This window comes from Balaenoptera ricei, chromosome X (genome assembly GCF_028023285.1).
Source record: "Balaenoptera ricei isolate mBalRic1 chromosome X, mBalRic1.hap2, whole genome shotgun sequence".
In the NCBI taxonomy this organism is placed as follows: Eukaryota; Metazoa; Chordata; class Mammalia; order Artiodactyla; family Balaenopteridae; genus Balaenoptera; species Balaenoptera ricei.
The window spans coordinates 4,932,641-4,956,249 of record NC_082660.1 but is presented as its reverse complement, the minus strand read 5'-3'; the positions used below and the strand labels follow the sequence as shown (position 1 = coordinate 4,956,249).

The 23,609-nt window shown below is 47.5% G+C and overlaps 1 protein-coding gene across 5 annotated transcripts in view; it reads left to right on the top strand.

The window, feature by feature from the left end:
• Positions 1–23,609, top strand: part of PUDP (pseudouridine 5'-phosphatase) — a 605,728-nt gene that overhangs the window by 17,241 nt on the left and 564,878 nt on the right. For all 5 annotated transcript variants that reach the window (XR_009500091.1, XR_009500092.1, XR_009500089.1 and 2 more), the window contains exon 2: positions 16,956–17,174. Coding sequence is in view for 1 of the 5 variants with exons in the window: in XM_059909914.1 (XP_059765897.1) it covers positions 16,956–17,174 (219 nt within the window). In the remaining 4 variants the exon portion in view is untranslated. The remainder of the gene's footprint in view (positions 1–16,955; positions 17,175–23,609) is intronic.

Below are 23,609 nucleotides of genomic sequence, written 5' to 3'. Positions count from 1 at the left end.
GGAATGACCCCTTTATCCTTATAAAATGTTTCTATTAATTTTTTTGTTTGTTTCTAGTAGAAATGTTTGTCTTGAGTCTACTTTGTCTCATGTGGTCAGTCTGGATCTCTTTTGGTTACCGTGTGCATTGGATATCTTTTCCATCCTCCTACTTTCAACCTTTTTGCACCTTTCAATGTAAAGTGTGTCTTGTAGACAGCATACAGTTGGATCATGTGGTTTTTCTTTTTCTAATACATTCTGCCAATCTTTACCTTTTAATTTACTTTTAACCTTTTTCATATAGTGCCATTATTGATGAGAGGATTTATGTATGGCATTGTGTTGTTTTCTCTATGTCTTTTTTTTTTTTTTTTTTTTTTTTTGGTCAAACACCATCAATCTGTATATATTAGTTGGCATTCTACTGTACGGAAGACTTTCGTCTGTCCGCATTTATTTTTTTATTGAAGTGTCAATACTAGTTTACTTACAGTATTATGTTTCAGGCGTACAACATCGTGATTTGATAATTTTATAGATTACACTCTGTGTAAAGTTATAAAATATTAGCAATATTCCCTGTGCTGTACTTTACATCCTCGTAACTTATTTATTTTATAGCTAGTAGTTGGTACCTCTCAATCCCCTTCACCTATCTTGCCCCTCCCCCACCTCTCTCCTCTGTGGTGCTATTAGTTCTCTGTAACTGTGAGTCTGTTTCTGTTTTGTTTTGTTTCAGTTAATTTATTTATTTACGTATTTTATTTATTTGGCTGCATTGGGTCTTCGTTGCTGCGAGCCGGGGCTACTCTTTGTTGCGGTGCCCGGGCTTCTCATTGCAGTGGCTTCTCTTGTTGCGGAGCACGGGCTCTAGGCGTGCGGGCTTCAGTAGTTGTGGCACGCGGGCTCAGTAGTTGTGTCTTGCAGGCTCTAGAGCACAGGCTCAGTAGTTGTGGCGCAGGGGCTTCGTTGCTCCGCGGCATGTGGGATCTTCCCGGACCAGGGCTTGAACCCGTGTCCCCTGCATTGGCAGGTGGATTGTTAACCACTGCGCCACCAGGGAAGTCCCAAGCTTCTGTGCTATATTAGTTTGAAATTTTGCCATTTGCAACAACATGGATAGACCTAGAGGGTATATCAGAGAAAGACAAATAATGTAGGTTTTCACTTATATGTGGAATCAAAAAAATAAAACGAACAAATCCATGTCTTTTTCTTTTGTTCCTCTATTCCTCCGTCACTGCCTTCCTTCTTTTATGTTAACTAGATAGATTTTCTAGTGTACGTTTTTAATTCTCTTGTCTTATCACTTTTTTTTTTTTAATTTTCTTAGTGGTTGCTCTGAGTATTATAGTTAACAACTTAAACCCATCTGGTTTGCGTTAATACCAGCTTAATTTAAATAGTATACAAAAACTTTGGTCCTGTGTATCTCCTTTCCCATCCTCCTTTGTGCTGTTATTGCTGTAAAGATTGCATCTTCATACGTTATGTGCCCATCAACAGAGATTTATAATTATTGCTTTATGCAGTTGTCTTTTAAATCAGATAGGAAAAAACGATTCACAAGCAAAAAACACATTTATCTTGTCTTTTATGTCCCCCAAGGGCAGAATCACCTCTGATTGTAAACCATCACTTCAAGGAATTAAAAAGAAAAAGGGTTATAGCATCAGTATTCTTCATCTCATTTTAAAGTAACTTAGCGTAATTTTAGCATAATTTAATAAGATTGCCAGGGAAATTCTTGAATTGGTCATTGAGTAGTGAATCAAGAAACACTCGTGTGTAAAACGTACTGCATTTTTAAGTGTTTCCAAATCTTGCTTGATGATACTTTCCAAAACAAAAAGTAAAAATTTATCATAGTTCTTGGGTTGCATGCCACCTTCAAGTTAGAACTTTTCTTGGTTTGGTAAGTTCTATTCAAATATGGAAAATAACATTGATTGAGAAGGGAAGTAGACACAAAATCATAACCTGACTCTAGTAATAGTTTCAGTTTGACCTTAGGAGAAGTCTTTTTGGAGAAAGTCATTGAGCTTTGCCTGTACCCGGCTTCACTATTGCAGTTTTACGTGGGCTGCACAGTAAGGGGGTTACGGACTCTGAATACGCTGTCTTAACGTGGTCCCTTCTGAGTACGGACTCTGAATACGCTGTCTTACGTGGTCCCTTCTGAGTATGCTTTAGTGTGTAAGTTGGTGATCAGAATCCAAACCGGAGCCCACCATGCGGGCCCAGTCTTTCCCAGGCATGCCAAGTGTAAGGGAGGCACAGCCCTGGAGCCCTACACCCTCACGCTCAGCCATGCTCAGGCCGGCGTGGCCCTGCACGGAATCTGCAGCAGGATGACGCGTGCTGATGGAGCCGTGATTCAGAAACAGGGCCTGATAAACGCGCTGTCCCATGCAGTGCTTGCTGACTCCTTACAGGAAACGGGAAGGCAGTCTTTAGTCAGCCTCTGCACGTTCGGAGATTCTGCTTGCAAACGTCCATGTAGGAAACGTGAGAGAGGAAGGAAGGACACAGGAGAGGAGATGGAAAGGTCATCACCATCTGTGCCGAGAAAAAACTGATTGGAAAAGCCGTTTCTGCACACGTGGTCACATATACAGCATAGAGTGATTCACTCAGTGTCTATATGGGTTCTTTCCTCTCAGCTTCCTGTGCCAGGGAAGGTAAAAACAGTATCTTGTTTGCTTGTTTTAATTTGTATTGGGGTATAGTTGATTTACAGTGTTCTTAGTTTCTGCTGTACAGCAAAGTGAATCAGTTATACATACACATATATCCACCCTCTTTTAGATTCTTCTCCCATATAGGTCATTACAGAGTACTGAGTAGAGTTCCCTGTGCTGTACAGTAGGTCCTTGTTATCTGTTTTTAAGTAGTGTGTATACGTTAATCCCAAGCTCCTAATTTATCCCTCCGCCTCCTCTCCCCCCTGGTAACCATAAGTTTGTAAAAACAGTATCTTAATCCCAGTATCTGCAGGATTTAAGACTCACTCTCCTTTGGACAGCTCAGCTGGAAGACTTTGTGGCTCTCCCGAATTTGTGAATCCACACCAGGGCCTCTTTATCCTCCCTGCCATGGCACAGCTGCAGGAGGGGCCCCCGCACCGCGTGGCACATAGAGCGCCGTCAGAGGGAGCAGGCCCATCGTTCTGTCAGCCACGTGGACCTCCCCCAGCCCCAGCTCCAGCCCCTTCCACGTGCCTGCGCCCCGCCCCCGGCCACCTCCCTGCGGGGCCTTTCCCTCTGAGGAGCCTCGCTGTCCTGTCCAGGGACCGGGTGGCCATCCCCCTGGGGGCCACGCCCCTGCTCTACTCTGAAATCGCCCCTTCGAGCCCACTGCCCCATAATTAGAAGTAGCAGAGGGGCGGGGCCTGCAGGCCTGACTCCTGAATCTCCTTGGAGTAAGCTGTGCCGTCCCATGCTGCTCCCCGTGCCCTGCGTCCGCGGACATGAAAGGCACGGCATGTCCTCCCGAAGACAAGGCCCAGCGGGGGTCCCTTCTCCTGTTGCTTGTGCTTCCATCATGGACCGTTCCCCTCTCCCCGGACGTCCTCACATGCACCCTCTGCAGACAGACCCTCCCAGAAAAGCCCCGCCTTACCTGCCCTTCTCCATCTCCTGCTGCATCTCCCGGGAACATCCTTGACGGAGCACATAACTCCGCTCTGGACAGTTTACATCTGATGGCACCTTTCATCCCCCCCGCACAGCCTTGGGTGACAGGGAGTAACTGAGTTTCCAGTGCGCTTGTCCCTTTGACAAGGGGACACCTTCAGGAAGCAGCAAGGCCAGCACGCGAATCCTGGTTGTCCCCACTCACGGCACCTCTTCCATGGGCAGAGAGCTTCCCGAGGCTTCCAGGGTACCCAGGACGCTGTGCTTGACAAGACAGCGTCTCACTCTGGGGAGGACACAGTCCCCTCCACTCTGCCCTCAGCCCAGCCTCCACTCCTGTAATTGAGGCAAGCTCTCCCTTGCCTCCAGATTCCAGGGCGAATTTTCAATAGCCTGATGGGGACCGCCACTGTCACGAGCATGAGGGTATCCCGTTTTCCCCTGGTCAAGCGATGGGCACATGGAAGTCACACGCCCACCTCCTGAATTTCCCAGCACAGAAAGACGTGTTATGTGTGGTGTTCCGACTCAGCCTTGGTCTTCCATTTCTCAAGCGGCTCTACCTTATTTGAGTGAAAACACCATCTTCCTTTTTTTTTTTTAATTTTTGAATTTAATTTTATTTACTTTTTTATACAGTAGGTTCTTACTAGTCATCAATTTTATACACATTAGTGTATACATGTCAATCCCAATTGCTCAATTCATCACACCACCATCCCCGCCCGCCCCCCCCCCCCCCCCCCCCCCGCAGCTTTCCCCCTTGGTGTCCATACATTTCTTCTCTACATCTGTGTCTCAACTTCTGCCCTGCAAACCGGTTCATCTGTACCATTTTTCTAAGTTCCACATACATGCGTTAGTATACGATATTTGTTTTTCTCTTTCTGACTTACTTCACTCTGTATGACAGTCTCTAGATCCATCCACGTCTCAACAAATGACCCAATTTCGTTCCTTTTTATGGCTCAGTAATACTCCATTGTATATATGTACCACATCTTCTTTATCCATTCGTCTGTCGATGGGCATTTAGGTTGCTTCCATGACCTGGCTATTGTAAATAGTGCTGCAGTGAACATTGGGGTGCATGTGTCTTTTTGAATTATGGTTTTCTCTGGGTATATGCCCAGTAGTGGGATTGCTGGGTCATATGGTAATGCTACTTTTAGTTTTTTAACGAACCTCCATACTGTTCTCCATAGTGACTGTATCAATTTACATTCCCACCAACAGTGCAAGAGGGTACCCTTTTCTCCACACCCTCTCCAGCATTTGTTGTTTGTAGATTTTCTGATGATGCCCATTCTAACTGGTGTGAGGCGATACCTCATTGTAGTTTTGATTTGCATTTCTCAGATAATTAGTGATGTTGAGCAGCTTTTCATGTGCTTCTTGGCCATCTGTATGTCTTCTTTGGAGAAATGTCTATTTAGGTCTTCTGCCCATTTTTGGATTGGGTTGTTTGTTTCTTTAATATCGAGCTGCATGAGCTGTTTATATATTTTGGAGATTAATCCTTTGTCCATTGATTCGTTTGCAAATATTTTCTCCCATTCTGAGGGTTGTCTTTTCGTCTTGTTCATGGTTTCCTTTGCTGTGCAAAATCTTTGAAGTTTCATTAGGTCCCATTTGTTTATTTTTGTTTTTATTTCCATTACTCTAGGAGGTGGATCAAAACAAAAAAGATCTTGCTGTGATTTATGTCAAAGAGTGTTCTTCCTGTGTTTTCCTCTAAGAGTTTTATAGCGTCCGGTCTTACATTTAGGTCTCTAATCCATTTTGAGTTTATTTTTGTGTTTGGTGTTAGGGAGTGTTCTAATTTCATTCTTTTACATGTAGCTGTCCAGTTTCCCAGCACCACTTATTGAAGAGACTGTCTTTTCTCCATTGTATATCCTTGCCTCCTTTGTCATAGATTAGTTGACCATAGCTGCGTGGGTTTACCTCTGGGCTTTCTATCTTGTTCCATTGATCTATGTTTCTGTTTTTGTGCCAGTACCATATTGTCTTGGTTACTGTAGCTTTGTAGTATAGCCTTAAGTCAGGGAGTCTGATTCCTCCAGCTCCGTTTTTTTCCCTCAAGACTGCTTTGGCTATTCGGGGTCTTTTGTGGCTCCATACAAATTTTAAAACTTTTTGTTCTAGTTCCGTAAAAATGCCATTGGTAATTTGATAGGGATTGCATTGAATCTGTAGATTGCTTTGGGTAGTATAGTCATTTTCACAATGTTGATTCTTCCAATCCAAGAACATGGTATATCTCTCCATCTGTTGGTATCGTCTTTAATTTCTTTCATCAGTGTCTTATAGTTTTCTGCATATAGGTCTTTTGTCTCCCTAGGTAGGTTTATTCATAGGTATTTTATTCTTTTTGTTGCAGTGGTAAATGGGAGTGTTTCCTTAATTTCTCTTTCAGATTTTTCATCATTAGTGTATAGGAACAGCATCTTCCTTTTGCTTCTTCAGTTACAGATGCCGTTCGATTTTGCTAGACGCTGTTGCCTGTGTTTACTCTACCAGGTGGAAGAGCCCAGGGTTGCACTCATAGAAAATTTTGGTGTAAGGTGAGAGGTTCTCTGTAGGAAAGGAACAGGCTGGTGTCCTGAGCCACAGGTCCCTGTAGGAATCAGTGACCTCGTGGAACCCTCTGTGCCCACGTTTGGTCGATTCTGCTCCAAGTCTTAAGAGAAACCTTGGAGAGATCTTACCTTTGACAAGCCCTCAGCTGACAGGTTGCTCAGGGCAGGACTGGTAACCATTTCATTGAATCCCCTCAGCTGAATAAGATGTCTTCATGGTCAGCCAGTGCCCCACAGAAGTGGTGCTGCCATAAGCTTCTAGATTCGTCTTTTGCAACAGGAAGGCGTGAAACAGGGACACATCCAAAACCCGGAGCTTAGATTTGCAAAGTGAGGGTGTAGGGTTATGGGGACGAAAATTTCCAAGCCAGGTGTTGGCAGACACGAGCTCCTCCTAGGAGACATGGGTTTGCATAGCGACTGAGAGCACGAGTCAGCACATCCGAAGAGGGTAGGCTGACTCCTTCTCTACCTCCGGTTTGGTCCTGGACCATGTACTCCAAGCATCAGTCTGCCCAAAAAATTGCGGATGGCGTAATCCTGTACATATCAGGAGGGTTGTCATGGATCTCAGTGGCACGCAGATCCCATGGGAGGCGCCCAGTGATTCATTGTTGGCTAGTACTAATGACTTTAGCAGCCGTTGTGATGATAGGAGACACTGTGTGTCATCTGATTGCCAGGAATGCTAACGAAACTTCGGTCCCGTGCTTCTCTCCCCCGAGCAGGCATCAGGCTGTTGTGGAGAGCTTGTGCAAACACACATTGCTGGTGCCCCAGGCTCTGTGGTTCAGTGGGTCTGGAGCAGGTCCAAGAATGCATTTCCCACCAGCTCCCAGGTGAGGCCCGTGCCGCTGGTCGGGGTCCCACACCTGGCAGAACCGCGGCTGAAGTCAGAGTGCCCTGCATCCGTGAGCTGTAGGAGTGTGTGCGAGGCAAGTTAAAGTTCGGAGCTCCTGGGATTTTCATACCCAGACCTTGGTTTCAGCCCTGGATGGGCCATAGGTGAGCTCGCTGACCTGGAAGAAGTCATGGAAACTCAGTATGCCTTGTTTAAAAGCTTAAAAATAGAAGTTAAAATAAAAAGTTTAAAAAGAATATCTTATTTTTAAGCTGTCCTGATAGCATTTCTGTATCAGTAACATACTGTTAAATATCACAAAATAATCGGTAGACTGTAAAGTGACTCCCATGGATGAGTTTGGGAGATTTTTAACTTGAAAAGCCCTTAATTATCACTACCAAATTCTACACTTATTTCCCTGAACTTCTCTCCATTTTAGAAGGTATGTCTCCCTAATCTTGCAGTTTGTCAGAGCTCAGTAAATGTCCTCTCTGCTTCTTGCCCCCCTGCCTCCGACTTTGCCCGCCCTGCTCTTCTGTTTCTTGAGGCCCGTTCTGTATCCCCACCACTGCCTCTGGCTCCAGGGCCGGCCGTTGCCAATGCCTCGCCTTTCCCGTCACTTTCAGTGTATCTGAGGGCGGGAGGAAGAGCAGGGCCACAGGGTAGGTGATCGAAAAGCAGAAGACAGTGAACAAGGGAAAGCCTAGATGCAGGGGATAAATCACCAGTTTCGGTGGTGGAATGGGAAAAAAAAACAATTTTGGAGAACGAAGCGTCGCTGGGCCTTTTTGTTACCTCGCCGCAGTCTAAGTAAAATACTGCAGAGAAGCTTGAGTTGTTGCTCTTTACCGTCTTTGTTTATGTTGTGCCCTTGCCTAAATACAGACAAGAACAAAAAGCGAGGAGAGGAATTGTTTTTCCTGTGTGTTCCACGTGAAGTGCTTCAGTGTGATTATGGGGGTGGGTAGGTGGAAGGCCGTTTGTCCGCACCCCTTGGCTAACTGGGGCCACCCGGAGTTGACCTGGCAGGTGTGCAGGGGCATCTGGAGTTTGCCTGGAAGACTCATCACTGTTCGCACGCGGCGTCCGGGGCGCTGGAACTGGTAGCTGCTGCAGAGATCACGTCTTTCTTGACCGCTCGTCGCGTGGGGCAGTGCCCAGCTGTCCTGCTCCAGTCCTCCCGTGTGCGAGGGAGTCCTGCCAGCACTCTGCCTCAGTCTGCCCCAGCTGCCCTCACAGCAGTACACAGGCTGGGTGGCTCACACGGCACACGTGTTTTTCTCACGGTTCTGGAGCCGGGGAGGTCCAAGACCAAGGTCAGGTGGATTCGGTGTCTGCGGAGAGTCCGATCTCTGTTCACAGTAACGTCTGTGTCCTCACGTAACAGAAGGGGTTGGGGGGCTCTCTCTGTGGGTCTCTTTTAGGAGGGTCCTAATCCCATTCAGGAGGGCTCCTCCCTCATGACCTCACCACCTCCCAAAGGCCCCACCTCCTAGCAGCGTCCATCACATGGGGAATTAGCATTTAACATAGGAATTCAGGGGGCACGCACGCTGTGTCTACAGCAGCTACCTCCCTTGCCTGTCGGTGCCCCTCGGCAGGGAGCATGACGAACCTCTCGTCGGCCCTCTTAGGATGGTCTTCCCGGCCTGCATCCCTTGGGTAGAGTCAGCCCCCAACCTCCGACTGTGGTGTCTGACCTTTTCATGTACTTCAGTAGTAAGGACTGAGGGAGGAGTCTTTCCAGTTTTATTTTTAAGAGGCCGTTGTTCGCATCCATCAAGATTGTGTCTCCTCAGGGAAAGCTCATTTGATACCTTAAATCCTGAGAAAGTCTTGGTCTCTTCCTAGGCCAAAGGTAGGGGACAACGCTGCTAAGTCTTCTGTCCTTGGGCACAAACGTCACGGTTTCTAAAAGACAGCCTTCCTTTTGGTTGACTGAGAACCATCTCATGCACCCTGTCCTTTGTCCCCCACGTCCTCGTACTGATAGGCTGACTCCAGGAGTGTCTCTGTGTTCAGGAACAGTCCGGCCGCATTCCTTCTGGGCTAAAATCTAGGTGTTGACAGGGCTGCATTCCTTCTGGAGGCTCTAGAGGAGAGTTTTCTTGTCTTTCCGGCTTCTAGAGGTCACCCACCTTCCTCATCTTGTGACCCTGCGTTGCCTGACCTCTGCTTCTGTCCTCACATCTCCTCTGACTCTGACCCTCCTGCCTGCCTCTCAGAAGGATCCTTGTGATCCTGGAGAATCATCTCGCCACCTCAGGACTCTTACTTAATCACACCTGCAAGGTCCATTTTGTCATGAAACCTATTCAGAGGTTCTGGAGATGAGGGCACGCGCATCTCTGCGGGGCTGTTATTCTTTCTACTGCAGGTTGTTGGTGTCACCACTGAGTTGTAAAGTGCGGTTCCTTGTAGATTCTGCATGTAAGTCGTGTCTGTGTGTGTGTATTTTCTCTCACTTTGTGGCCTGCCTTTTCTTCCTGGGGTCCTTTAATTTTGATGAAAGCCCCTTTATCCATGTGTTCTTCTAGGGTTCTTACTGTGTGTTCTGTGTATGAAACCTTCGTAGAACCCACGGTTCCAAAGATGGTCTCCTGTATTTTCTTCCAGAAGTTTTATAGCTTTGGCTTTTCATTTAGGTTTATGAGTCTTAAGAGTCAGTGTTCATTTTTTTCCCTCCAGTACAGAGATATTTCCATAGAGATACATACGATCCAGCAACATTTTTTGAACCGGTTCATTTTTAAAATGATTTTTTTAAACTTTATTATGGATTACCAGAAAAAAAAAATTCTTGACTAATACCCATACCTATTTAAAGGGAATAATTGACAATGCCAGTGAATCATGCTGAATGCTAATCAAGATTTTTACTTTACAAGTGATCACTCAGTTAAATTATTATTACCGATCTTCATTTTAAGGAGTTGAGTTTATTATTACTTCTTTACAGTTGAAAACTTCTAGCCACAGGAAACAGTACATCAAACCCTTAAATACTTTCCTCTAAGCCTGCTAGAGCAAACAAGCTGCTAATTTGAAGCACATATTACTGGGACTCGTAATTTCATGCTTGTTAATTACTCATTTCGGTCTTGTACATCCCTAAACACGAGGATGTGTTCCCTCTTACATGCAAGCTCATTTGTAAAGGTTAAACCGCACAGACTAGGAAAGTCTCTCCCGTGTGTATAAACAACACGCAGTGTTGGTGGCCCCTGGAGAGAGCACCTGAGTGCCCTCAGCGTGTGGAGACTTGCAGTGTTTGCTGGAGACGGCATCTGTGTTCTCCTCGTCTTGTTTTCTTTCTCCTCCCCAGAATGCCAGGCCTCTGCGTTCGGCGTCTAACGTAGCCTCTGCCTGGCGTCCCTTTTCAGGTCTGAGAGGATGTTCCTGGACTTCCAGGTCCTTGCGGTTAGCAGAGGGCCACATATCAGTAGGTCTGAGCTGGGAAAAATACCCGGATTTACATACTGCCTTTTCTCTATCACTCTTTCTGCAAAGCTTCCCTTTTTACCTTTGCAGGTATTTGACTGTTCCTTTTTTTTTTTTTTCCCCCCCCAAACAAACTTTAATAAGCTTTTCAGTCCCAATCACTGAGTTGTGTATTTAACTTGGCAAGGATGTTTCTGTCTCCCTTAACCACGTTTTTTCAGTGCCTCTCACAGAGAATGTGCCCAGTGCACCTATGTGAAGAGGAATGCTTCACCCAGGGGAGAGGTGAACGGAGCTAGGTAGGGAGTGGGGTCCTACGTCCGGCTGGGAACGTGCTGAGGGTGGGTTTGTGGAGGGTCAGGTGGCCAGGAGGAGACGTAGGGCCGTCCATGCAGGGCCTGTGGGTCCAGCGTGTGGCCCAGGGTCTTTGACCGGCTCGGTGCCTGTCTCCTTTAATGGGGCTGGAATGTCTGTGGCATCCCGCACAGCCGCCACAGCTGCTCTGCTCACCCGGTGGCTTTGCACAGTGGTGTCCTGTCCTGGAGACAGAGCCGTCTGCCCCCTGCGGGTGGGACCCTTGCCCTTCTCGGGCCGGCGCAGCCTGCCGGGTGGCTGTCTCGACTCGGAGGACAGTGGCCTCTGGACCTTGGACTCCAAGAGTGAGAAAGCAAGCAACTGGCAGACGCCTTACGCTCGAGAGACGGGACGTGCCAGCGGTGCACCGACCCACAGCCTCCCGAGCGTCCGACCCAGCGTCTGGACCACAGACCCTGCAGCGATCAGTGCTGCGCGCCTGCAGCTTCCCACGCGGGACGGGCCAGGGAAAGCCAGACAGATACGCCCCCAAACCAGCCATGCGCGTGCCCCGCTTATGGTAGCCACCTCCTGGGCCCCCGCCCTGCAGCCTCCAGCCAGGCGGTCCCTGCAGCCGGCCCCGTTCCCGGGAGGGCTGTCCACTCCCCTGCCGGCCTCTCTGCCACTGCTCAGCCAAGCGCTGGCCGAGTCTGCCCGCGGAGAGCTAGGCTTAGGCGCCTCCGCTTGCGCTCACCACCGGCGGGTCCTCCTTGGCTCCCGGAAGGGCCTTTTGTCCTTTAGGGCCTCCTGCCTCAGGCTGTGCCCCTGCCAGCCCCTCTCAGAACCTGGTACGTCCACACCTTCTTCTGCCTTCCTCCAGATCCACCAGTGCCCTTCCGCCGCACCTGGGGTGACCGGCGCCTTTAGCAGGTACCTTCTTCCGCTTTGGCCTTGCTCGTCACAGCGGCTGGTCAGGCTGGTGGTCGCCCTGGCCGGCTGACCCGGCAGGGGTACGGCAGAGGCAACTCGGAGCCAAGCGTGGCGCCGATAGAGGCTCTGGGCTTCGCGCCGTGTGCCGGGAGCATGGAGAACAGCAGCTAACAGCTGTTGCACAAACACTTTTCGCCATGAGGGTGCTAGAAATTATTAAGCAAGCTAGGCCGCCCTAAGAAGTCAAGAAAAGCCCTGGGCAGCCCCTGACAGCAGAGCCCGCTGGGTCGGATGGCTCATCTGTCTTCCTGAGAAGCGCCAGCCGTGTATGCAGGCTCTCGTCATCTAGAGCTTAGGCTGTAGGATGGCTGTGCCGCTTGACCTAAGGGTCCATTTTTGGGAACGGACGCTTATTTTCCAGTGAGGTCCTTCATCACTGAAGGAAATCAAGGATCCCCTGCTAGAAAGCGCAGAGAGCAAGTGTGTCGGTCTCAGTAGCCGTTCTCAAACCGAGGTCCCCGGCAACAGCTGTTGCTTCCTGTTCTGTGGTCCCAGGGCTAGAAATCCTCCTTCTCGATTTCCACTTGGGAGAGAGATGAACCAGTTCACTAATCCTTTCAGTATAGTATGTTCCACCAAGTTGTCTGTAGTTTACTCCAAGATACATGTTGCTTCAAAAGAAAAAAAAAAGAAAGTTTAAGTATGCATGGGATGCGATACAGAGGAAAGTGTAAATAGATTATTTTTTCTTTAACTTCTGCTAATAGATCTATGCGTGTAGTCGTTAAAATCAAGCTTTTCTTGGTTAAACTTGATCTGTTTTTAAAATCGCTGACTGCAGAGCACAGGGCTTTGGTAAAAACAGGTCAGGTCAGTGGTTCTCCCCCGTGTTTAGCACGCACACCCTAGTTTCCTGCTGGTGGTGGCGGGGAGGTTGATGAAACACAGCACTGGGCCTCACCCAGTTTCTACTCAGTAGATCTGGGGTGAGGCCCAAGTATTTGCATTCCTGATGCTCCTGGTCCAGGGACCACACTTTGAGAACTAGTGGGTTAGGGAAACCAGTGGTAGGTGAACAAAATAAGTGAAGTTTTTCAAGGAGTGTATTCAGTGATTGATTACCTACTATATACTACCACGGTGGCTTAGAAAAATGGCACCACCACTTTGATCAAAATGTACCGTGCGCCGCGTTTTTTATCGTTAAAGCCGTTTCACATGTAAACTACGTAGCTTTCACCACGTGGAAGAAGACTGCTCCATTTCTGGGTGAGAGGAAGCGTGGAGCCGGCTGCATCAGTCTGCTTCCTCTTCTGCACCTTCCTGTTTGCCAGACTGTGACAATTTGATTTTAGCCCAAGATGGGCTCTTCCGCCTTTCCACGTGGAAAGGTATGTTGTATCGTTAAGGAACTGACTATCTGTAGCACAAAACAGTGTCTTTAGGTCACCTTCCTCCTCCTTTTTTTTTTAGTAACTGGAAATAATCAAAGTAAGACTGTTCTCAAGATATATTAAGTTCTGAGAAGCATTATCTCGCTTTTGTTCAAGGTGTACAGGATATGGAAGGTGTACGTTGACCGGAGGGCGGTGATCAATGTGGGTCCACAGTCCGTTTCCAAAACCGGAGGAGCCAGTTGTATTTCGATTTTTAAATTACTATTTTAAAGAGGAATGCATTGATTCCGTGATACATACGCTCTGGGTGGGGGGTGGGGGGTGCGGGGCGGCGGTGGCCTGGGGCAGCGTCTGTAATCCAAAGCTCGTTGGTGTTTGTACAGAGAAGCGCGAGAAGGTTCAGGCTAAGTGTCCCAAATATTAAACATTGAAACTGACTGTTTTTGCTGCTAAATGAGAACTTTTCCGTTTCCGGAAGTTTATGGATTGTGGGGCTGGGGACGCGGCGTCAGTGTGCCTGTCCGAGGCCGGGCGGTCAGTTAACAAGTCTTTGTGAAGCTAGGAGACGTGTAACACTGTGGGAAGGAATCCCAGATGGTTACCACTTCCTTTTAAAGTAAAGCACCCGGAACGAGGCCCTGTGACTTGTCAGCTGCAGCAGCCCTTGCCGTTTTGGGAGCTGTGGTGTGCAGGCAGGGAGAGCAGAGCTCGTCCGTCGTCTCCGCTGAGCTCACAGATGCTCCCTGACCGCCTTCCGCGGAGCCGCTGCAGGGCACGTGCGCCCCAGACGGCCCTGGAGGCGGGGAGGCCGGGCCGGGCGCCGTGCTCACGGCTGCGCGCCGGTGACCCGCTCAGCTGACGCAGGCGCCTCGTAGGTGTGTGCCCGTGGAAGACCCCCCCAGGGTGCAGACGGGTAAGCTGAGGCCCAGCGGGGCGCCGAGCACGTGTCCTGAGTTCCCAGCGGCTGGCCAGCTGCGGGGCAGCGCCTCCAAGCCAGGCCAGCCGGGCTTCCGAGCGCGGGGCCGGGTCCCAGCCCAGAGTCCTCCCGCACGCCCGGGCCTGCGGGCGGCCGCTGCTCCCCACGGTGCCCCCGGCAGAAACCGCAGGTCGCCGAGGCGAAGCACCTCCTCCTGGCACGTCCAGCCAGAACGCAGCCAGGCTGGGCATTCGCTGCTTCTCTCGGATCAGGACGCCCTTGCTTTGTGTCGGTGTGGTTCGGAAACGGAGGTGGGGTGGGCAGAGAAACCAAGCCGGGTCCTACCCTACATGCTTCTTACTCTCGGGTTGATTGAGGGGTTTTGCTATTAAATAGTGCAGATCATGCCTTTAGAACTGGATTAGGTGCAGCTTCGTGCAAGAGAGAAGTGGGGAAATACGCTCACCCCTTCCGTCTTCATAAGCTGAAACACAAACGGATACTGTCCTCAGAGCCTGGGACGGACTCAGCCAGCACTTAAATAGGTTCTCGATGATAAAAGCTGTTACTAAGCATAGTACAACGACAGAAGCTCAGCCTCGTACGAAACAGAGAGGCCTTCCAGGTGTGGTGATGCCTTTTATAGTAACAGTTCAGTGACCCTAAACGTCAGTGCCTTACGTTTTCCCACCTGGGGACCCAGCCCGCAGCTCGGATGAAAGTACCAACCTCTGGGCTGAGTCTGTCCGCTCACCCCCCTCACCCAACCCCGACCCCCCCGCCATCCGATGCCCTCGTGTCACTGCCTGCCTAGTCCCTTCATCTGCACCTGCTGGGACTGCTGCCTGGATCCTATTCCCCCCCCCCCCCCCGCCACCCAGGGCTGAGGTTCTCGTGTACCTGCAGTATTTTCCTAACACACCTGAGGAAGGGAGCAGCTTGTGTGCGCGTAGCCTGTGGAAAACCACGTGAGTTTCCTGTGGAAAAATAACCCAGAAGCACGGCGCAGAGCACAGCTACTTTATGCGGCTTCATTTTAGTTTAGCTTCTGGAGAACCTCTTCCTTTCAAAACGCTGTCCCTTTCATTGATCGTACGCTGTTGTCACCTGGCGTACTCATTGCCGGGTCTGAGGAGTTTGGCGATGCGTTCAGATCCCCGCTTATTCCACCGAGGGTTTGGGGTGATTTTATCTAAATTGTGAAGAAAAGTGGCTGTCGGCACAGTCTCCTACAGATTTATAATCCCACCGTTCTGTGCCTTTTAAATTGAAAGCTTCAGCTTTAAATAAACGCTGCTTGAAGCATTTTTAAAGAACACACCTGTTTTCTGTCTTCAGAATTAGTCTTTTTTCATGCTCCTTTCTCCTTCCCCGTCCACTTGCTTCAGCACGAGTCCTTCATGTTAACTCCCCACCCGGCCTCTGCTGCTTTTCCTGGCGCTCCCTAGCCTTCGCAAACCCATCAGTGGTTTCTCACTCGCTTGGTGCCGATGATGTCTTTTTGTCAGTCTTTCTCTCTCTCTCAGCCGTTAGAAGAAAAGTGCTCACGTGTAAAAAGTAAAGAGTACAGCCTCCCTGCCAGTCCATCCATCTCCCCACCCCGAGAGCCCTCCCTCTGTGTCCCCTCACAGGCAAGAAGGATGTAAAGGAGCATGTGTTACAGACAGCCCTCCTCGTCGTCCAGCAGAGGGGTGGACCAGCCCTTCCCTCTTCGCTGGGACTTCTTTAGGGAGATTAAGTGCAGCGTGGGTTCTAGAAAAACTGGAACCACTCAGGTTATTATGCAAACACTGGCTGCTTCTACCAAGGAGCCCAGGAAGACTTTTCTTCAAGTCCCAGCTTCTTTTGTACTAAAAAAAGAAAAGGAAACAAAAGCCGGAATTTATTACCCAGCCCAGGGGTCATGCCCAAGCACAGTCTGGCGAGTATGTCTGAGGGTGGAAATCTGAGATCTGCTTGTTGTGTGTCTTATTCCGTCCCCCCAGAATCCAGCCCGTGGTAGAACAGTGAGGACCCAAAGAGTTAAAGCGCTGAAGATGAATTCTGCGTACTTGATACGCAGCTGTAGATGATTTCGCCTTGAAAAGCAGAGGAGAAAGAAAAGTTCTTTCTGTTGCTGGTCATCGTCAAGGCTGAAGCATGCCACCGTGGGGCTGAGGGACCAGGGCCTGTCCGGGGAAGCAGCCTACAGGGAGGCCCTAGCGGGACACATTTAGCCGGTGGGGAGGGGAAGGGCAGGTCAGCCACGGGGTGGGTGGCGGCCTCCTGGGACTGATTCCTTCACCACAGAGCGTCGGCATCCAGGTACGTTGCAGGAAACGCCGCCGCTGTTGCAGGAAGGCTTGGTGTGGGACCACCACCCCCCCCCCCCCCCCCGCGCCTGATGACGCAAGTGCCGTGAGGGCGGTGGTCCCGTGAGAGGAAACGAGAAGCACGGGAGTTGTGTTTCCCTACCCAGAGCCGCGCACAAGTGTCTGTCCTCGCGTAGGCGCTTCACCGCTGCGCCCGCGGCCCGGCGCTCGTGCCGGCTGGGAGTAGTTCCTCGGGGCACTGAACGCAGAGGGCTCGCACACAGACCCTTGCGTGCTGCCGTCACGGTGCACGCTTGGGAGGACCAGCTCAGGGCGTCAAGCGCGTGCTCAGTCAGGCCCAGGTGCGTGCGTGCGCGTAGACAAGGCAGTTTCGCCGTAGTAGACACTGCCTTTCTGGGCCAGCCTGTAACGTTCCCGAGCAGCAGAGAGCAGGCCGCCCAGGGCATCGTCTGGTCCCCGTGGCCTGAGAACGTCTCCCCCACGTCCATAGGTCTCCCCGAGAGAGCTTTCCGCCCTGAACCTGACCTGCACTGTGAACACACGTGCTTCTCTGATGTAGACTTGGCATTACCACCGCGCCCACCCTAAAAGCCTCTGTGTCTTCATCTCACTGTGTCTGCAGATACTGAACGGCTGTACTCAGTGGTGTTTGAGGCAGTCTGCGGTCGCTATGGGAAGAAATACAGCTGGGATGTGAAGTCCCTCGTTATGGGCAAGACGGCGTTGGAGGCGGCCCAGATCATCATAGACACCCTGCAGCTCCCGACGTCCAAGGAGGAGCTCGTGGAAGCCAGCCAGGCGAAGCTGAAGGAGGTGTTCCCCAGCGCTGCGCTCATGCCAGGTGCCGCCCTCTGCCATCCTCGCCATCGTGTCTCTCGCCTTAGTAGTGACTCTCAGACTCAGGCGGGGCATGCTAGGGTTGTCCTTTGGTCTTGATAACTTCTCGGAAAATTCTCTTCCTTGTGAGGCTCAGAGGGACTCGAGAGAGAGAGTTTGGTGGATGCTGTCGTATGCTGCGATTCAATCTTGCCTTTTTAGAGGCTTCTTAAAAGAATATACATTCCTTTCACTGACTCCTGAGGTCCAAAGACATTTGCATTTTGTTTACATCAGTGTTATGTAAAGATTACATTCCTGACAGAATTGCCTCAATGTTTAAACTAGGTGGCTTTTTCTTTTCATGATCAGATAACACGACTAAGGTTTCAGCAGCTATGCAAACTTTAACATTTTGATGATAAGCCAGCACCTAAATCTCCCCAAAGAAGTTTAATTTTTTTTTTTTTTTAAGTTAAAGGCATAATTCTGTTCTGACATGTCTGTTTGTATGGCCTTTATCGCTCTCTTTACTTGTTTTCCTTTGAAAGGGAAGATGATTTTTCTCCCTTGGGGCATGTTAACTGAAGATTGATCACAATGGAATTGCCTTCTGGTTCTTACTACAAGTGAGAAGGTCAAGAATGCTCTAGATTACAGGGACAAAAAATGCTTTAAAATGAAGTATTATTTTAAGATTCTTCTCGGAGAAAAGGTGAATACTCAGTCTTTAGAATTCCTGGTGCTAAGGGAGAAAAAGTTTACAGTTACAGCAGTAATTTTGGATTCAAAATTATATTCATATGAGTCGTCATCATTTTTGAAACATGTGTTGTTATCTATATTTGTACACATATCCAGAGGGGCAGATTGAGTATTCCCTGGAACTAGAGAATTTTCTGTCAAAGGGCCCTGCTAGTACCGCTGCCTGTGTCACACAGAAACCATGTGGACTGTTCTTGGGTTACACACACACACACCCCTCAGGCACGGGTACAAGCACCACGATTCACACTCCCTTCATCAGCTGCCTCTGGGCTGTTTGCACACCCAGTAATCCTGACAAACTTTAGTGATGGGAACGCATCCATATGTTACAGGAAACAGCTTAAAATTTACCATCTTATCCATGTTTAAGTGTACAGTTTGGTAGTGTTAAGAATGTTGAAGTTGTTGTGTAAACATCACCACTCCGTCTCTCAAACTTTTTATACTGCAAAGCTGAAACTCTGTCCCCATTAAACCCTAACTCCCATTCCTCCCCGTCTCCAGCCCCTGGTGCCCACCCTTCTTCTTTCTGTCTCTGTGAATTTGAACTGTTCTAGGTGCCTCATACAGTATTTGTCCTTTTGTGACTAGCTTTTTAAATTTAGCATAATGTCCTCAAGGTTCATCCATGTTGTAGCATGTGATTTTCTCCCTTTGAAGACTGAATCATATTCCACTGAATCATATTCCACTGTACGGACCACATTTTGTTTATCTCTTCATCTGTCTATAGATAACTGGGTTGCTTCCACCTCTTGGCTGTTGTGAAAACCACTGCTGTGAGCATGTATATACAAATAGCTCTTCAAGACCTTGCTTTCATTTCTTTTGGGTATGGTCCCAGAAGTGCGATTATTGGATTATAAGGTAATTCTGTTTTTAGTCTTTTGAGGCTCCACCATAACTGTCTTCTATACTGGCTGTACCATTTTATTCTTCCTCCAACGGCCCACAAGGGTTCCAGTTTCTCCACATTTTCACCAACACTTGTCATTTTTTGTCTTTTTAAAATTTTATTTATTTATTTATTTTTTGGCTGTGTTGGGTCTTCGTTTCTGTGCGAGGGCTTTCTCTAGTTGCGGCAGGCGGGGGCCACTCTTCATCGTGGTGCGCAGGCCTCTCACTATCGTGGCCTCTCTTGTTGCGGAGCACAGGCTCCAGACGCGCAGGCTCAGTAATTGTGGCTCACGGGCTTAGTTGCTCCGTGGCATGTGGGATCTTCCCAGACCAGGGCTCGAACCCGTGACCCCTGCATTGGCAGGCAGATTCTCAACCACTGCGCCACCAGGGAAGCCCCCATTTTTTGTCTTTTTGATAGTAGCTGTCCTAATGTGTGTGAAGTGATAATCTCTTGGTTTTGCCTTTCTTTAATGATTAATGACGTGGAGCATTGTTCCATATGTTGTTAGCCGTTTGTATGTCTTCTTTGGAGAAATATCTATTCAAGTCCTTTGCCCATTTTTTAATAGGGTTATTTGTTTTTTTCTTGTTGAGTTCTAGGAATTCTATATAAATTCTGGATATAAACCACTTATCAGATACATGATTTGCAAATATTTTCTCCCATTTCATAGGTTGCCTTTTCACTCTGTTGACTGTGTCCTTTGATACACAGAACTTTTTAAGGTTGATGTACTCCCATTTGGCTGTTTCTGCTCTTGCCTGTGCATTTAGTGTCATATCGAAGATATTTAAAAAATCCTGTGTCATAATGCTTTTTCCCTATGTATTCTTTCAGGAACTTTATAGTTTTAGCTCTTACCTTTAGGTTTTTAACCCATTTTGAGTTAATTTTTGTGTATGGCATAAAGTATGAGTTCAGCTTTGTTCCTCACACGTGGATATCCACTTTCCCCAACACAGGTTTGTTGAAGAGACTGTCCTTTCCCCATTGAGTGGTCTTGGTAACCTTGTTGAAGATCATTTGGCCATATGTGTGAGGAGTTTTTTCTGGGCTCTCTATTCTATTCCGTTGGTCCATATGTCTGTGTTTATGCTGGTACCACACTGTTGTGATACTGTACCTTTGTAATGTGTTTTGAAATCAGGTAGTGTGAGATTGTCCAACTTTGTTCTTGTTTTCCAAGATTGTTATGGCGCTTCAGGTTCCATTGAGAGTCCATATAAATGTTAGGATGGATTTCTGTATTTCTACAAAAATTGCTGTTGGAGTTTTGATATGGATGGCTCTGAATCTGTAGATCGCTTTGGGAAGTATGGACATTATAACAGTATCAAATCTTCCAGTCCGTGAACATGGGATGTCTTTCCATTTATGTGTGTCTTCTTTATTTGTGTCTTATTTATTTGTTTCTTCCAGCAGTGTTTTGTTGTTTCAGTGTACAAGTCTTTCACTTTCTTGGTTAACTTTATTTCTCTTTGATGCTATTGTAACTGGAAGCGTCTAAATTTTCTTTTCACGTTGTTCATTGTTACTGTATAGAAATGCAACTGATTTTTGCATGTTGATTTTTGTATCCTGCAATGTTGCTGAATTTGTTTATTAGTTGTAACAGTTTTGTGTATGTGTGTGGAATCTTCTACATATAAGAGCATGTCATGTGCGAACAGATAACTTCAGTTCTTCCTTTCCAACGTGGATGCCTTTTATTTATTTTTCTTGCCTGATTGCTCTGGCTAGGACTTGCAGTGCTGTGTTGAATAAAAGTGACAAGGGAAAGCATGTTTGCATGTTCCTGATCTCAGAGGAAGAGCTTTCAGCCTTTTCACATCGAGTATGATGTTGCTGTGTGCTTTTCATATATGGCCTTTATTATGTTGAGGTAGTTTTCTTTTATTCTTAGTTTAAGTGTTTATATCATGAAAGGGTGCTGAGTTTTGTCAAATGCTCTTTCTGCATCAGTTGAGATGACCATGTGGTTTTTGTCCTTCATTTTGTTAGTATGGTGTGTCACATTGATTTTTGTATGTTGAACCATCCTTGTGTTCCCCCTTGGTCATCGTGTATAATCCTTTTAATGTGCTCTTTAAATAAGTTTGCTAGTATTTTGCTGAGTATATTTGTATCAATTTCTTGTAGTTTCTTTGTTTGGCTTTGGTACTAAGGTAATGCTGGCCTCACAGAATGAGTTTGGGAGTATATCGTCTTCTTTAATTGTGGGGAAGAGTTTGAGGAGTACTGGTATTAATTCTTTAAAATTTTGTAGAATTCTCCAGTGAATCCATGTGGTCCTATTTTCTTTGTTGGGGGTTTCTGATTACTGAATTAATCTCCTTAATAGTTACAGGTTTGAACAGACTTTCTCTTTTTGCTTTGATCTTGATAGGTTGTATGTCTCTAGCAATTTATCTATTTCTTCTAGGTTATCCAATTTGTTTGCATACAATTTTTCATATTATTTTCCTTTAATCCTTTTTATTTTTGTGGCATTGGTTTTAATGTCCCATCTTTCATTTCTGATTGTAGGTATGAGTTCTTTTTTTTTTTTTTTTCTTAGTTAATGCAGCTAAGGATTTGTCTATACAGTTCATATTTGACCTGGAGTCTCTTTCATGGTTTAACATACGAAGCACCTGTGATGTTTTAGGAATGTAAATATCCTTTTTCTTCCTTATCCACCCAAGCCTTTCAAGTGGTTTTCCTTCTAGAATTTTTGTCCTATATTCTAAGATTTACTTGAGATATGTTATACTACAATTCCAAGAAAATACGACGTCTCACCCAGCTAGTCTGGTTGTTTGGCTGGATTGCCAACAAGTCTATATTGTGAAATCTGCTTGGTGATCCAATCATTGTAGTATCCTCGTTTGTCTCTCCCAGTGACTAGGTATGAGTTAAGTAAGGTGCTAATCGTAGGTGGCAACAGAAGAGGACTGAATCCAGACACCTCCACTATAGAAGTGAGGCAGGAACTAGTTCTTCAAAGACAGTTTAGTCCTACAGAACTCACCTGGATGACTCTTCTTTCTGTGCTACTCCTTCACCTCTTCTAGACAAGAGGGGTAGAGGACCTCTTTATTTACTGATTGATCAAGGTTATGAATCTGGCTTTTTAGCTTGAGAATTTTTGTGTATACTTAAACTTTTACAAGCCTCACAGATGAGAGTAAGGACTTATCAGTGATTCTAAAGTGTCTTCTTGAAAACATGAGGTCGTTTCCACACACATAACTGGGAGGTGAGCTAAGCATGAGAAGATGACAAGAGTATAAAGAAAAGCCCAAGAACGCACCAAACAGGAGACATGTAAAACCGTGCTGGGATGTTGGGTGAGACCAGGGACCGAGGTCAGAAGGTGCCACTGGACGTTCTGAGTGGGTTAGGATGAGAAGCAGTATTTGGTGATTGTAGGTACCCCAGAAGGGAAGAAGAACAGGAGGAAAACGCAGGACGGACCGTGGAGCCGAAGGAAAGGCTGTGTGGAAACCTAGACCCGGAAGCACATTTCCTTAGAGTTTCTGTTCTATAACATGTTAGGCACAAACACAGTCAGGACAGAGATCAAGCTGTCTACCCAAAAAGACGTACTTCGCCCCCTAGTTTCCACCCTTGCTGCGTTCCTCGCGTCGCCTCTTTTATCTGAGCCAAACCTGAATTCCACCGGAAAGGTGACCTCCTGGGGAGTCCCGGGTGTGGTGACTATAACTAGAAAAAGTCACCACTGCCCTCTTTCTAGGTCTAGGTTTTCACCTTGTTCACTCACCGTTTTGTTACCACCACGCAGCTGTGGATGGTAGCATAGCCCTTGACTCTCATTTCTTTTCTTTCTGAAGGTGTTTTCTGGTGGGGCATTTTAGGGTGTGGAAGGCATCTTGAGCCCATTAGAAAAGGAGGCTGTCTGTAGGGACAGTCTATTATTAATTCAATATCCTTCATTTTGAGAATGAAGCTCTTACTTCAGGGTGAGAGCTGTGGCCCCAGCAGGTACTTAGCAAGGAAGGGATGGCAGTTTGCCAGGGGTAGCAGACCCTGATTGTGATGCAGGCATGTCTGCCTGGGCCAGTCACCAGGGGAAGCAGGCCCTGATTATGATGTAGGTGTGCCCCGCTTGGGCCAGGCACCAGCAAATTAGCCCCTGATAGTGACGCGGGTGTGTCCTTGCCTGGGTCCAGCCACTTGGGAGGGTAGGGCTGGCCCATGGGGCTTGAAGGCCAGGCATAAGTGACTTGATTACCTTCCTATCAGCAGCCTGATGACTGAATGCTTTGGATGCCTCTCCTTGAAGTGGGTCATGAATGATCTAGGAGGGAAATACTTTTGACCAGTATGTTCTGTAGGCATTTACCACAAGCCTTAGTGATGAAATACAGGGTGTAGGTCAGAGAAAGGTCTAATTATCTTCTGGGAAGAGACATCTTCTGAATCGTGGCACAACTTTTTGACAAGAAGTATTGAAATGTATGTGGCCTAATCTAAGAAAAATTTTTGCCACGGGACGTAAGGAAACCTTTTTAACAGGGTCCCCATGAAGGATGCTGATTGTATTTTGATGCTGATTGTATATATGCTCCGTTGTATTTTGAAGCACATTTCTTCAGTCATGGATTCTTTGACGTGGATGAAATGATGTATTTTGGCATAATTCAGCGAGAGTAACTGGTGTAGAAGGCCAGTCATAAAGTCGGTGCCTCTTCTGATGTGAAACCCCCCAGAGGGTTCTCCTGTTGACCGGGCTCTCTACTTTCCCTGCTCTTTTTCACGGGCTGGGATGGGGGGATTTCCCACGGAAGA